Raw genomic sequence first — 16,091 nt, forward strand, 5'->3', positions numbered from 1 at the left:
AAGGAAAACGAAGGCATAATGCCTGTCATTCTTCTCAGAAGCCATGATTTGCTTCTGTCCGCATTTCAAGACCTGATGCTAGATGCTAACAACAAAGACAAATCCCTATATGAACAAGTGCTTGGGATGCTATCAGAAGGGATTTGCTTTCAAGAATTTTAGGCCTGTACGGGCAATGTGTGGGTGCTGTGTGCATTGCTGTTTGTGTTGTAGGTTGCATGTGTTGCTCTAAGAAGTAATGTAAGTGCAGGAGCTCACTGAGTGAGGTTGTCATCTTTTGTCTCCTTTGCGTAGGACGTGTACCTAAGCGGCGTTTGAGAATGGAGTTTGTTGGCTCTCCCTTAACGGCAAAATATGCCCATCCAAGATCAAAACCTACCAACTTTCTGCCTCCCATCAGCACCATGGCTTCAAGCTATAAGAACCGTTTTCCTCACTTACCCCTTGCTTCAGAGCTTCAGCCTTCCCTGGATGCCCAGCACCTACTACAAAACAGCTGCCATCAGCCCAACTTTGGCTTCCTTTTCCAAAAGCTCCCAGGGGTTAACGCCCAGCAAGATGCTTCCTTGCGTTTCCAACAGAACAACCCTCTTCACCCGGTACACCCCTGATGACTGGTACAGGTCCAACCTGACCAACTACAAAGAGTCGGAGACTTCCCGGCACAATGCGGAGCGTCTGAGAGATGATACTGCTGCCTGATCCAGGAGAAGTATCAACAGACAAAGAAAACCCAAGTAGAAAGCACCAAAAACCCCGGACAATGTGTCAATGATACTGAATTTTGGAAATTGGAACTCTGCCATGAGCTGGAAAAGATGACTGGGGAGACCAGCGCACTCACGGACATGAAGAAACGACTGGAGAGAGCCTTGGCCGAGACAGAGGCCCCTCTCCAGGTAAGCATCGTGTCCGGTGCGCTGCAAGCTGTAGCCTACTGCTGAAACATCTGCAGCCATTCAAATGTCTAATTAAGTTTTATTGCATCTCTGTAACGTCTAGAAAGTTTTTATTAAGAGACCATTAGTTAAGTTAGTAATAAACAAATCCCTTTCCATCTGCTGCATCCCCTGTCCACACATGCTGAGCACATCAGAACAGCATTTGCTTAACCAAATATTTTTATAAGTGGTATATCCAAAATCCTGGTTTGGGAGACAAAAGCCCATGTCCTACCATGAGGTTCTGGCAAGGTCAGCATCAAGGATGACACAGAATCACAGAACGGCGGGGGTTGGAAGGGACATTTGGGGATCATCTGGTACAACCCCCCTGCCGAAGCAGGGTCACTACAGCAGGCTGCAAAGGACCTAGTCTAGGAGGGCCTTGAATATCTCCAGAGAAGGAGACTCCACAACCTCCCTGGACAGCCTGTGCCAGGGCTCCGTCACCCTAAGACTGAAGAAGTTCTTCCTCATGTTTAGCTGGAACTTCCTCTGCTTCAGTTTGTGCCCGTTGCCCCTTGTCCTGTCGCTGGGCACCACTGAAAAGAGTCTGGCCCCATCCTCCTGACACCCACCCTTCAGATATTTAGAGGCATTTCTAAGGTCCCCTCTCAGCCTTCTCTTCTCCAGGCTGAACAAGCCCAGCTCCCTCAGCCTTTCCTCGTAGGAGAGATGCTCCAGTCCCCTCCTCATCCTCGTAGCCCTCCGTTGGACTCTCTCCAGTAGCTCTTCATCTCTCTTGAAGTGGGGAGCCCAGAACTGGACACAGCACTGCAGATGGGGCCTCCCTAGGGCAGAGTAGAGGGGGAGGAGAACCTCCCTCGACCTGCTGGCCACAATCCTCCTAATGCACCCCAGGATTCCATTGGCCAGGGATACGTGTGCTCCCTCATGTTGATGTAATGCTGCTGTTGCCTCTCGGCTGCTCGTTGTCAGCTAAACCAGCTGACCTGGGTGCTTTTTTCCCCTGTTGTGCCCACCTATAATTTCTTCTCTTATATTTCTTGAGATGGGGACCTCTTCTATAGGGAAGCCTGTCCCTGCAGGCAGCTGAGATGGCATGTCCCCAACAGGTCGCTCAGAAGCGCTTGTTTCACCGGGAGAAGAGGATGGGCATTGACTTAGTCCATGACGATGTGGAGAAACAGCTCTTCAAGGTAAGTTTGGCAACTCAGATCATGTGTTAAAGCTATTTTTACCTGAACTGCCCTAAACTGGTTTTGCAGCCCTGTTCCCTAACCGGCTCCTGAGCGCTGGTGAGGTGCGAAACTCCTCAGTGCCCCCAAAACCTGCTGGGCCAGGGGACAGTGTTGGGAGGACCTGCTCTTGCAGAGGAAGGAATAGCTGAAACCCAGCAGTGTGTTTGTGTAGGGCATCGGGGCCTTCTGTCCATCTTCAAGGAGTTTGTGACACGTTCCTGCCTTTCATAGCCCTGTCGGAACAGGATCTGTATGTATCTGTATCACATACATATATCTATATACATATCACGTGCAGGTATGGAGAAGGCAGCATGTGCCTGACAGCTTGTCTGGTTCTCCCAACTATATTAGTTGGTCTAATAAAAGATATTACATCTACCCCCAGCTTTGCTTTGCTCAGAGCAGCATGACCGCAGTAGGACTGCCGCTGCGTCTGCTTAGTCAATGTATTTTATAGAAATCATAAAAACGTGCACTCCTGCCTGTCTTTATATAGTCTGCTTTAAATTATGAATAAAAAGCAAACATGATGAGAGCTGGCACAGAAGACGGGATCTGAAGGCAGGGTACAGGGAAATACAGTCACTGCCAAAGCCTCGTGACTCATAGAATGATTTGGGTTGGAAGGGACCTTAAAGATCATCTGGTTCCAACCCCCCTGCCATGAGCAGGGACATCTTCCACCACCCCAGGTTGCTCAGAGCTCCATCCAACCTGGCCTTGAACACTGCCAGGGAGGCAGCAGCCACAGCTTCTCGGGGCAACCTGGCCCAGTGTTTCACCACCCTCATGGGGAAGAATTTCTTCCTAATATCTAATCTAAATCTGCCCTCTTTTAGTTTACAGCCGTTCCTCCTTGTCCTATCACTACACACCCTTGTGAAAAGCCCCTCTCCATCCTTCCTGTCGGCCCCTTCAGGCACTGGCAGCTGCTCTAAGGTCACCCTGGAGCCTTCTCTTCTCCAGGCTGAACAGCCCCAGCTCCCTCAGCCTGTCCTCGTAGGAGAGGTGCTCCAGCCCTCGGATCATCTCCGTGGCCTCCTCTGGACCTGCTCCAACACATCCATGTGCCTTCTTATGTTGGGGGCTCCAGAGCTGGACCCAGGACTCCAGGTGGGGTCTCAGGAGACTGGAGTAAAGGGGCAGAATCCCCTCCCTCGCCCTGCTGGCCATGTTGCTCTTGATGCAGCCCAGGATACGGTTGGCTTTCTGGGCTGCCAGCGCACATTGCCAGCTCATGTTGAGCTGCTTGTCCACCAGTACCCCCAAGTCCTTCTGCACTTCTGAAACTGGGAAGGAAATTGCAGCCCCCAGGACTGTGAAGCCACTGCTCCGTTAGAAGATTTTTTTCTTATGAGTCAGGTCCTAAAAAATTAAAAGGTTAGTATAAAGACCATGAGATTTTAGGAAAATAATCAGAGCTGGTACCTTCATAGCAGCATTTTGGATTTTAAGTGCTTGGGATACATTTAGGCCGTGCTTTTCAGCTGGCTCCTGCAGATAGGAGGGCTTAAAAGTGCCTGGTGTTGGAGCACCAATCACCCGCCTCCAGCAGCTGAGACTTCACAGACGCGATAGGTTTGTGCTGAAGTCAAACGTGCCCTGCTCCGGTGGAGCTGAATGTTTCTCAGAAATGACTGGGGATTTACACCAAAGTCAAGTCCATCTCCTCTTGTCCCACATGTATGGGGTTTCTCCTGGGGAGGAAAACATTTGAGGACCAAAAAGGGCAGATGCTGATTTGGGGGTGTGTCCCGGGCTCGGCCAGGACAGGGTTAATTCTCACCGGGAGCCAGCAGGGGGCACAGCTGGGCGGGCGGACCCACCCTGGCCAATCAGAGCAGGGTGTTCCATACCACGTGCCGCCATGCCGGGTTGTGATTGGCGGGAGCAGGGCGGCGGGAAGGCTGAGGCGGCTGGGGAGCGCGAGGCGGCGGCAGCTGCGCTGTGGGCTCTGCCATTGGCGTCGTTCCTCCCCTGATCGGTGTCGTTGCTGTTCCTGCTCCCTCTGTTCGCTGCTGTCAGACCGCCCTTCTCCCACCCACCCGTTTCTGCCTGGTTCTCCCCATTCTCCTCCGCACCCCGGCAGGGGGAGGGGCGGCCGCACGGCCCTTTTGTTGCCGGCCGCAGCCAGACCGTAGCAGGGTGGGAGTGTGCAGCGCTGCTGGCCCAGGGAACCACGATGCCTGCTCATACCAGCTCAGGATCTGTCCCCGTCCATGCAGTGGAACAAACCAGCCTTTGACACTGACGTCAAGATGAAAGAATATTTGTCAGCCCACCCTGAAGGCGAATTCAGAGGCCATGGCTGCGGCCACCACCCTCCTGTCCCCTCCCGGTCACGGTGCGCAGGCTCAGCGACTGCGCTGGGGTTGGGGGGCACTTTCTCCGCTCCCTGCCTGTTTGCTTTGGGCGGAACGACAAGCAGATGAGTTCTTGGTGTGTGCAAGGTTGGAGAGGTGCGGGGGGATGAGTGTGACCAGGGTGACCGAGCATGGACGCTGATGGGGCCGTGCTTTGCCTTTGCCCAGGAAATTGATGTCATCAGGTCCTGCCAGGAGAGGACGCAGCGGTACCTCGACGAGGCAAAGGCCCAGCTCACATAAGGAGAGCTCCTCGTCTCACACTGCAGGGCCAATGTGCAGTGGCAGCTGCAAAGTGAACCCCCATCAGACCCCTACCTCTACCCTGAGTAAAACCCCTGCACGCTCCACGAGAAGCGGGCAGTGATGCTCGTGGGAGCAGGCAGCTGCCCAGCTGGGAGCCGCGGGGAAGCGGGATGGGGAGGAAACCGTTCCATCCGTATGTCCCCGGTGACGGCCACTGTTTGTCTGTTGAAGTTCCAACAGGGCAGCCCAGCACGAGTTGGAGAGGGACCTGGTCAACAAGCAGGCGGCCCACCACATCGACAACAAGTGCCACCAGCTGAGGAACACCTCGGGCGGCATCAGCTACTACTGAGGGGTGGAGTGGGTTGATGCCACGTGAGTGCACGCCGGGCAGCATGTGAGCGCTGAGCCGTCCTCAGGATGCACGGTGCCTCTCCGTGGCAGGAGAGGCAGGAGTTGTCCCCAGCCCGCTGTAAAGGCGTGTGTCTCTCCACGGCATGTCCATCCCGCCTGGAGACACCCACCTCAGAGTGGCCACTTCCCTCCGCTTGCCATAAAGGGAGACCAACCCTCTGCTTTCAGCTGGATGAAGAACATCCAGTAGGCAAAAGCGAGTCCCATCTAGTTAAACATTATATCCGGGTTCAGAGATCAGCCTGAAAATGAATTCAGTCCAGCACCTCTGCACAGCTCATTAAGTTTATGCATATTTTCAAAGATGTGTCAGTGCTTGCCTGAGTGCTCTTCATTGACGTGAAGTCTGGGGGCTTCACCCCTGCCTCGAGAGGGCCTGGCAGGGAGCCGAAATGACACAGAAGATAAAGCAATAGAGAGCATGGTCCCGGGACAGAGTTCAGCTGCTTTTGGGTGCCAGGAATTCGGCTTTGGCTCCACAGTAAATGAATGGTGACCGACACGAGCACTCGCAGAGATACGCCCTAAGTGGCAAAGGGCTGAGGGAATAAATCTGCTGCTCACACAGACACATGCAGTTTATGGGGGAGCATAGATTGGTTCAAGTTTTCTAGTGTTTGAATAATTATTCACAGCAGGGCTCAGGCATATTTAGACAGGAAAATGAATTGCAAAGGATCGCTGCTAAAATTCAGAGGGTGGTAAAATGTGCCGAGGATCAGCATGTTTTAAATGGAGCTTATCTGGTATTGAAGTCTTTTGTTGACCTTGTTCTGGACTGCTGCAGAGACCTGAACTTCGTCCTGAATGCACAGACAGGGAATCAAATTCTATCTAGTGCTCGTTCAGTTGAATAGGAAACTGAGATAAGTTACGAGCAAAATTAATTGACTGCAACCTGCACGTTGTCCTGAGGCTGTGAATCACTTGGCACTTAAATGCCTCGAACGTGTAAATACAAGGTCTGACTGAAATCTCTGTTTTTCTGGGGGAATCTTTTGTTTATCTGAGCTTTCATAAGTATCACAGTGGTCTTCATGAACGTGTCCTCGTTTGATAAGCGTTGCTGAGCAAATGGTGTCCAGATGTTTCACTTCCGTGTGGTCCAATTAAAAGCATAGATTTAACCTGTATTTAATCCCCGCTGATCGCTGGCGGGGTCTATGCCTGCCCATGTCCAGCCTCAGCAGAACGGCCTTACCGGGGGCCTCTCCTTTCTCCGCCGCAGGATCTCGGTGCCGGCATCGTGGGCCAGGCTCACAGACAACAACATCCTCCTGTCCCAGAGTGAGCGGGCGGCCTCGGCCAAGCTGCGGGCAACATCAAAAACCTGCTGGTGGTGACGGCCAACGAGATGTGGCACCAGTTCAACGCAGTGAACATTGCCTTCACCAACCGCATCGCCGAGACCGCCGACGCCAAGAGCAAGGTTCAGACCCACCTGGCCAAGGTAGCCTGAACCCCTCCCTTTCAGTGTGACACTGTCGCTTCCCAGGGACACCACCCTCCACGCAGAGGGACCGTCCCTGCAAGAAGTTGGTTATAGTGTCGTTTTCTGTTTGAAACTCAGAGTACTGGGGACTTTCTTCTGGAGCAGGATGAGCTGGCACTGTAACTTCATCTCCAGGGACACCGCATTTTGCTAGTGCATCCTGGCTGGCAGCCTGGCAGCACAGAGATTCCCAGCACAAAACACAAATGCTGGTTGTATCTCCTGGTAGTTACTCCAGAAATGCTGGCTGCCCTGCAGAAAGTCTCTGCTGGGCCTCTGCTGGGGTGCCTGCAGGCTCGCTTCTCCTCTGAGGACGTGCTGTCAGCCTCAGCGCTCTGTGTTTGCTGCACGGTTGTCCATGTGTTTCCCGCATTGCTCTGCCAAGCAGAGGAAGTGGAGATCAGTGCTGGGCACCTCGCTCGGACCAGGGTATCCCATGGGAAGCTTCCTGAAAAGTGCTTGACTCAGTATTGATTAACCGAGGAGAGACTGGGCTCGCAGTGCTGGATGATCAGCTCCTGCAAGCAGTAATTTTGGGAGGCTAGTAATTTAATATATCTATTACTGCTCCAAAACCACCTCTAATGTGACAACAACAGCAAAGCAAGGTTTTTCCCTGAAGAGAAATCTCTGCTGGATCTATGCCTTGATGCGTGGCAGAGTGACAGTGGTCTGAGCCCTGGGTCTGCTTATTGAACTTGTGCTTTCCTGCAGGCAGACAGGAGAAAAGGGAAATGATGTGGTCACTTGAGAATATACTTTTTTAATCTGTGCATTTCTTTTTCACTCCAGACACTGCAGGAAATCTTCCAGATTGAGATGAACATAGAAGCCATCCGAAAAGCCATTAGGGACAAAGGGCCTGTGTTAAAAGTGGCGCAGACCTGGCTGGATGAGCGCACACGGAGAGCAAACGTGGAGCTGTGCCGGGACACTGCCCAGCTCCGGTAAGGCAGGAGCGCAGGGCTGGCAGTGTCCTTCAGGAGTCACTGGTGGTAGCACTCAAGAGAGTCACTGGATGACAAAATTAATAATTTCATTTCTTCTAAACAGTCCTTCCATAAGTGCACTGATAGAATCTAAAGCAATGAGCAGGTATCCCAGCCTTTGGGTGCTGGGAGAGCTCTGTACCCACGAAGGAGGCTGCACACCATGGCTGGGCACAGCCTGATGCCACCCCATGAGGGGCTGCATTTTTCCCACTTGGGTAAACCTCGTCTTCTCTCCTGCCTGCTTCACCGTGGTCGGATGCGCTCACTTTTGAAGGATAAGCCCTTTACTCTCCAACAGGCTCGCGCTGAGAGCACTTAACTCCTTCCTTTGGTGTAGCTGCAAGAAGGGGTGCACCATCGGGAGAAGGAGTAAAGGCTGTCCTCCCCGCCGCTTGGGATGCTGGAAATCCTTTCAAGGACACAGTGAGCTCTTTGGGATTGTAGCCTGAGGGGCCGTGGAGGAGCAGGCTGCCCCTGGCAGCACCCCTGGGAGGCACCCTGAACCTCACACCTCCTCCTGGGAGCCCTCTGGGCACGACTCTACGCGAAGCCTTTTGAAAGCAATTTCAACCCAGCCCCAGAGCCTGTTCAGCATCTCGCAGGCTGTTGTTTTTTCCATCATCTGCTTGTTTCACATTCACTTTCAGCCTCTCCCGGCTGCCCCGTTTTGCTGTGTCTGCATCTGTGGGTGCGGGGAGGATCCCTGCGCAGTGAAAGCCAGGAGGGTGAACTGACAAACCCGCAAAACCAAACAGGAACAGGAAGCCACAGCTGCTCATCCCTCCTCTCGGTGGCACGAGCTGCGCCGGGAGACGCGTCCGCCAGAAACAGGGATCTGAGTTTGTCCGAGCACGCTGAAGGCGGAAACCCTGTGCCCAAGATGCCCGTCAGCAGCACTGTGCTAGAAACCACCTCTGTGATGGTGGGACCGTTAACAGGGCTCTCTTGCTGTTTTCCAGCCTCGTCAACGAGGTCCATGAAATCGAGGAGACGATCCAGAGCCTTCAGCAGCGGCTGAGAGACACCAAGGACGCGCTGCAAATGCTGGTTCATGCCAAGTCGGTCTTGGAGCGTGACCTGGCCATCAAAGCCAACTTGCTCTTCATTGACCAGGAGAAGTGCATGGGGATGCGCAAGACCTTCCCCAGCACCGTGCGGCTGGTGGGTTACGTCTGGCCTGGGCTCAGCCGAGCTCACGGTGTCTGCTGCAGGAGGTATTCCCAGTTTTTCTAGGATATATTCCCAGGTCTGCGAAGATGCATTGAAAACACATGATTAGACTTCCACTTCCTGATGAAAGCCCTGAGCAGAAATTAAATTATTACTTTGTGTTACATGGTCTACGAGGATTCCCCCCCCCGCTTTGGTTTTCTCTTTCCACTGCTCTTTCACGGCGTGCCAGAAATTACAGAATCACAGAATCACACAGAATCACAGAATCACAGAATGTTAAGTGTTGGAAGGGACCTCTGTGGGTCATCTAGTCCAACCCCCTGCCGAAGCAGGGTCACCTACAGCAGGCTGCGCAGGACCTTGTCCAGCAGGGCCTTGAATATCTCCAGAGAAGGAGACTGCACAACCTCCCTGGGCAGCCTGTGCCAGGGCTCCGTCACCCTCAGAGGGAAGAAGTTCTTCCTCGTGTTCAGATGGAACTTCCTCTGCTTCAGCTTGTGCCCGTTGCCCCTTGTCCTGTTGCTGGGCACCACTGGAAAGAGTCTGGCCCCGTCCTCCTGACACCCACCCTTCAGATATTTGTAAGCATTTATAAGATCCCCTCTCAGCCTTCTCTTCTTCAGGCTAAATAAGCTCAGCTCCTTCAGCCTTTCCTCATCCTGTACGCAACTAAGGGTAAATCCACCCACAGGGATTCATTCCTACCCTTTCAGTCTGTGATTTTAGGAGAAAAAACTGCCATGTCTTCCTCCTTTTGAGTCTCTCTGATGTGGAAAAGCACATGGGGAAGTGAAGTTAGTTGTCAGAGTAATTCGCTGTTGACATCCATAATCTGTTTTTAATGGCGCGACAGGAAAAACACAAGCTATCCCATAGCATGTTGCAGTAAGTTCTGTTCCTGAATAGAAAAACTTGCATTTTAAGCTGATATTTATTTTCTTGCTTTTGAAAAATCTTAAATGCCATTTAAACTGTCAGTGCTGTGGTCTTAAAAAGAGGAAGTACTTTTGACTAGCTAATTGAAAAGAATGCTGGGGTTTTAATTTTGGTGAGCATGGATTGGTTCTTAATTTAAACTCTTGCATGTAGTATGTTGGTGGGAACACCAAAGCACTTTGAATATAAAGAAATGAATCGGCCACCCTGCCTGCCATGGTACCTGCTGTCTCGCTGTACATCAGACCTGTTTTACCAAGTATTTGAATTTTCAGAGGGAGAAGTCTTTAATCAATCTGAGGTTCAGTGTGAAAGTCACTTTGCAGATTATCTCCTTAGACTCACGTGTTGCCTAGACACTCTTGTACTCTTCACCTCAGCAGAGTTGAGGTCAGCCTAAAGCCTGTAGGCACTAAGAATCCCAAAGGAGCAGAAGCTCAGGTCCCTTCTCCTCCCTTGGGAATCCAGGGCACGGATCTTCTGGCCCAGTATGAGGGGTCTGGGGAGCTGAGAGCATCTCTTCTTGCCTCGCATCCCCAGGTGACTCCATCTCACAGCACAGGTCCAGCCAGACCTGCCCGCCCTCCCTGCTCTCCCAGGGGCAGCCCCCCGAGAGCTGGAAGCCGCGCCAAGGTCCTGCCCCGGCCTCAGCCCATTGGCAGGATCCCTCTTCACAGCAGCAGCCCTAAACAGGAAGCAATTGTCTTTTTAATCTTTTTTTTTTTTTACTAGCACTTTTGTCTCATGGAGACTAAAACCAGGTTTCCTCTACTCTGTGTGTAACTTGGAGCCAGAGTCTGTTGGAGACAGCAGCCACGATTTCTAAAGAGAAGACGCAACCATAAGCAGGCAAAACTTTCCAGCTCATCACACTTTCCCTTTCTCCACGTATCTCCCTCCCCAAAATAAGCCGATGGCCTGCTGAACTCACAGGGACTTCCAGTTTCTGCTGGCATCCTCGCTAGCGTTCGTGCTGCTTTGTGCTCTTCACTTGCCCCGTGTTCCTTTGCTGCAGACTTTCACAAGCCCTGGTGGTTTTGGCTCTCTGCTGTGTTGAAGCCCTGCTCCAGTGGCTGGTTTTCAGACAGAGTTGCCTGTTTTCTCATTTGAGAAATAGGCCCTGTGAATTTGTCCCCAGCTGAGCGCTGGGAAGTAGAGGCACCCACAGCCCCTTTCGGAAAGGCTCATGTTTTCAAGTAACTTGAGCAAAGTCCTGGCATCAGCGACAGCTTCACATTCATTTTTGAGTCATATAAAAAAAATCTAAACTCTGTTTTACTATGAGGCTACGCCGATAACAGTAAGCAACCAAAGTCTCCTATTTTCTCCAGTTTTGCTTTCAGAGCACCCCAAACACTCATCTTTCCCACTAGCCCAACTCCCTTAAAGCTTTCTGCTAATTGACAGCGTTGATGTGGTGTCACGGTTATTTAACTTTAAATTTTATCTTGCTGTCCTACCCTCTCCATGCCTCTTTACACAATATTGGCAATGCATTTCTTTCCTCCATTTGAGCCGCGACCAGAGGAATTTCAGTTGCAGCTTCTCTAATTTCTTTCACAAATACTTTCTTCTTTCGTGCAGCAGATTCACAAGACGTTAGAGAATTCCCAGGTCCCTTTGGGGGTTCATTCTCTCCACGTCAGTTTTCCATAAGTTGACAATATTGGGGATACTTCTGGTGGCTCTAAAATTCCCCCCAGGCGCTTTGATGGTCTAATCCTACGTGTGCTTTGGTCAGAGTCTTTTCTTTCCCCCTCTCACAGTGTGTCCTACGCACATTGCACGACAGGAGCCAACTTGACCACAAAACTCCTGTCAATCCGGTGTCTAGGGAGAGGATTTGGGTGAAATTCCACGCATGGCTTGCAGCAGGATCTCCTGCGCAGTGGTGGATTTGCCTCCTGTGACTGAGGTGCTGGTGAGTAAAGCTGCTGGGTTCCATCACCGCAGGGTTACTTTGGGGCTTGCAGCCGAGCAGCCGCTGTCTTTGATGTCTACCGGGTGCATTGAACAACGGTCCTGCTTTCCTGCTTCCGATGCGTGAGGTGCCTTTGCTTTCCTACCATTACACGCTTTGCTTTCATAGGTCTTTTCTAAATAGTATCCCTGTCTGCCTCGACTGCCTTTCTGCACTGATGTGATGGCTTTAAATGCCATCAGCCGGGAGAAGGACGTCCCTACTTTTATTGCCGTTTGTTGCTGGTTTATTGCTCGCTTTATCAGCTGAGAAAATTAGTGGAAATTCCTTTGCAACCCACAGCCATATTCCCACCCTCCTGCATCACTCCAATAAACCCTGCAGAGCTGGGTTTGTAAACTAATTACTGGCTGGAGGAAAGAAAATAAATTAATAAAACCAAGACCGCATTGCTTCATGCAAGCTCAGCTTTGTATCAGTCCAGGATCCAGTTGAACAGTCAAGGTCAGTCTTAGAAGAAGCTCCTCAGACAGCAGGCTTGAGTGTTTCAGTTGCCTAAGAAAAAAAATCAGTGAATGTCCTGGAGGATTCCAACAGGAATTTGGGTGAAATGAAAGCCTGCCGAAAACCATGTTAACAGTAGATCACATAACTAATGCAGATTATTATGCTGGAGGGAGAATTCCCAAAACAGCATCAGCAGTGAGAAAAAAACCCTAAACTCATTGCTATTATGAAAAATAAAAAAACTCAAACAGAGAAAAGTTTGGCAAAATGCTAAGGAAAATTTGGGCAGTGCAGGAGCATAGGAATGGCTGTGCTGGCTCAGATGAAAGTCCAGTGAGCCCCAGACTCAGCCTCTGACAGAGCCAACAGGAGAAGCTTTGATAAAAGCGCCAGAACAAGGCGAGCACCCTGTGATACTTTCCCAGTCTGCTTTCCCAGCTTCCAGCAACGAGTATCTGAAGGACTTCCTGAGCTGACAGAGCTGTCCTTGAATTTAATATCCCCCAATGGATTTGTTTCACATGATCCTGTTCCAGTTGTTCTTCAAGCCTGTGCAGACTTGCAGCATCCGCCATGTCCTTGAGCAGGGAGCTGCAGGGGATGGAGCATCATCGTGCTCCGAGCATCGGCAGCCCCTCTTGGGACCCTGGAGGAGACTGGAAAAGGGGCCAGACCTGGGACTGCTGAACCCAAAGGTCTACAACTCCATAGCTTGGGCAAAAAGGTAGCTCAAAGCTGGTTTAGATCTGTATCCTCTGTGGGTTCAACACAGGAGCTCGCGGAGGGCTGGCTCCTGTTGTACACTGTCAGAAGGCAGGAGACAAGCACGAATCAGAGTTTTTGAAAGTATCTGGGTATGTCCTGGCACGGAGTCATGTCCCAGCTGGGAACCTTGGTTGGTTTTTTTGGGTTTTGGGACCAGTAGGTAAATTTTGGTTTCACTGAAGCCAGTGGGATTTTCTCCAGTGATTTCAGCCTGACTATCAGTGATGACAACCAGCTTGGAGTTGAAAGTCGGATGAAGCTGGTTTTTTGGCATGAATGCAGGCAGGACTAAAATATTTTATAAATTCTTCTTGGTTTGATTTGAAATTCTTCTTGGGCTGGTGACGGGTCGGGTGGTGATGCCGTCTCTCCAGCAAAACCTCAAGTGCTCTGCTGTGAAGATCCTCGCTTTCTCCTCTCCTCCTGGCCCGGCCAGTCGCCACCGGGCACCTCCGGTCGCTGGCAGGCGCAGCGAGGAACTCTGCCTTGTCTTTTTGAACTCCCCGTGCTCCCTGGAGCAGCACGGTCCCCCATCACCAGAGCTGCCGTGAGAGCCCTGGCTCAGCAGGTGATTCTCCGAAGCCCCGCTCCGCCTGGGTGAGGCACCTTTCCGAGAAGAGCAGTGTCTGAGGGGCACAGGAGCCGTGTGCTCTGCTCTCTGGGCTTCCTCCGCTGTTCCTGATGCGCAAGTCTCAGCTGAAACGGGCTTCGTTACCCGCAGGCTACTCTTTTCCCTGATTTGAGTTTCAGACATTTCTCCTTCCGCCCCTCCCCCCGCCGGGGTGCGGAGGAGAATGGGGAGAACCAGGCAGAAACGGGTGGGTGGGAGAAGGGCGGTCTGACAGCAGCGAACAGAGGGAGCAGGAACAGCAACGACACCGATCAGGGGAGGAACGACGCCAACGGCAGAGCCCACAGCGCAGCTGCCGCTGCCATGCGCTCCCCAGCCGCCTCAGCCTTCCCGCCGCCCTGCTCCCGCCAATCACAACCCGGCATGGCAGCACGTGGTATGGAACACCCTGCTCTGATTGGCCAGGGTGGGTCCGCCCGCCCAGCTGTGCCCCCTGCTGGCTCCCGGTGAGAATTAACCCTGTCCTGGCCGAGCCCGGGACATTTGGGCTACGAGGATGATGAGGGGACTGGAGCATCTCCCCTATGAGGAGAGGCTGAGGGAGCTGGGCTTGTTCAGCCTGGAGAAGAGAAGGCTGAGAGGGGACCTTAGAAATGCCTCTAAATATCTGCAGGGTGGGGGTCAGGAGGATGGGGCCAGATTCTTTCCAGTGGTGCCCAGCGACAGGACAAGGGGCAATGGGCACAAACTGAAGCAGAGGAAGCTCCAGCTGAACATGAGGAAGAACTTCTTCCCTCTGAGGGTGATGGAGCACTGGCCCAGGCTGCCCAGAGGGGCTGTGGATTCTCCTTCTCTGGAGATATTCCAGACCCGCCTGGATGCAGTGCTGTGCAGCCTGCTGTGGGTGACCCTGCTTTGTCAGGGGGTTGGGCTGGGTGACCCACAGAGGTCCCTTCCAACCCCCAACATTCCATGATTCTGTGATTTGCTCTCCCGCGTTCCCGGAGGAGCTCGGGTGCAGTACGCGACCCCCACACGTCCCGGCTGCCTTTCACAACCGTGCGTCTCCCCACTCTGCTTTTTGGGGAACGGGTCAGGTAATTTATCCAGAGGCACAGAAGCTGACGTCTCTAACCCACAAACCCGAGCCAGAAGCTCGTCCCCGGCGGCAGGTTCGACCGCAGCCCTCGGAGACAAGCCCCTCCTGGCTCTGTGTCCGCACAGCCCCGAGCCCGGGGGCTGCTCCTGCTCCAGACGCAGCCCGGGCGCCCGACCCGCGGGGACAGGACAGCCTGACATCACCTCACCAGCGAGGAACGTGCGGGTGGATGGATGGCAGTCCAGGTGTTCCCTGGGGCTGGCAGCTGGGGTGGCACTGGCTCCTGCTGCGGCAGGCAGCAGTGGCACCGGGGGGTGGCAGCGGCAGGGAAACAGGTGGGGGTTTTTCAGAGCGAAGGACAAATTGCATCCTTTGAAACCTGGCTGGGCAAACCTGCGCAAGGCGGAGCCGGCGCCGCTGGAGCGGAGTTTGGCCCGGTGGCATCGCGACGGGGCACGCAGGCGTGTGCTGAAACAGGGGCTCAAGCATGGTGTGAGGCTGGGGGCTTCGTTTCAGCTGCTGGCCCATCTCCCCCCCCCTCCCCGGAGTGCTCCCACTTGGTGGTGGATGCGTGCGATGGGGCTGCTCACACGAGTGCCGCAGGGAACACGGCTGGGGTTGCCAGGAGGAAGGAGCCAAGCACGCTTCTCTCCCCCTTTCTCCCAAGATTTACAGTTTTGCTGGCTGGATGCCGAGCTCTCTCGTCCCAGCCACTAAGCAGGACTAGTTGGGAGCTGGTGCGTGGAGAGGGGGAGGTGATGGGGAGGTAGGTGCTGGAGCTCAGGACTCCCAGGGGTGCGCAGTTCTCCTGTGGGGACTGTTGGGGGGTGCGCAGGTCTTCTGCAGGGGCTGTTGGGGGGGGGGGGGGGGGGCTGTAAGGTATGTGAAGTTTACTTCCACAGATTAGCTGGGGTTGAGGAATGAGTGAAAGCTGCCATACCGGAGCACAACCACGCTTTCTGCTCCAAGCACGTAAGTCTTAGAGCATTTTGGAAAAATCTCACCCTCTTTTGAGTGAGAAGTTGCTCAGTCCCACAGGATTTGGCTTCCAAGAGTAAAAATGCTCCATCCCAAGCGCCAGAATCGCATTGCCATCGCAGAGGTGTCACTTCCCCGGCCACGGCCACGCTGTGTGAATCCGAGGAGACATTCCCCTCGACCCCAGCACAGGCAGATGCTCCTACCCCAGATCCCACCCCAGATCCCACCCTGCCCGGGGCCCGAACGGCCTCCGCCGCGGGGAGGGGAGGGGACCCACCGGCAGCAGAGCTCCGGGACCCGCAGAGCTGCAGCCGCGGGCACCGGCCGGGTCCTGCCCCGGCTTCGCACAGCCCCGCACCCACCCCCGCACCCGCGGGCGGCCGCTCCGGACAGCGCAGCGGGGCAGAGCCACCTCCCTTCCTCCTCCTCGGGGGCTCCCCACGCCGGGGGGCTCCTCGCTGTGGGTCCATCGCGGGGAAGCAAGG

At 53.5% G+C, this 16,091-nt stretch overlaps 1 protein-coding gene across 1 annotated transcript; it reads left to right on the plus strand.

The window, feature by feature from the left end:
- The first annotated feature begins 320 nt into the window (after positions 1-320).
- TEKT3 (tektin 3) lies at positions 321-10,588 on the plus strand. The gene is given in 12 exon segments (XM_075440721.1): positions 321-437; positions 439-694; positions 697-899; positions 2,018-2,101; positions 4,678-4,757; positions 4,987-5,130; positions 6,398-6,483; positions 6,486-6,619; positions 7,454-7,608; positions 8,613-8,867; positions 9,916-10,152; positions 10,495-10,588. Coding segments are annotated over 12 exon segments (1,845 nt in total).
- The last annotated feature ends 5,503 nt before the right edge of the window (positions 10,589-16,091 follow it).

This window comes from Opisthocomus hoazin, chromosome 21 (genome assembly GCF_030867145.1).
Source record: "Opisthocomus hoazin isolate bOpiHoa1 chromosome 21, bOpiHoa1.hap1, whole genome shotgun sequence".
Classification (NCBI taxonomy): Eukaryota; Metazoa; Chordata; class Aves; order Opisthocomiformes; family Opisthocomidae; genus Opisthocomus; species Opisthocomus hoazin.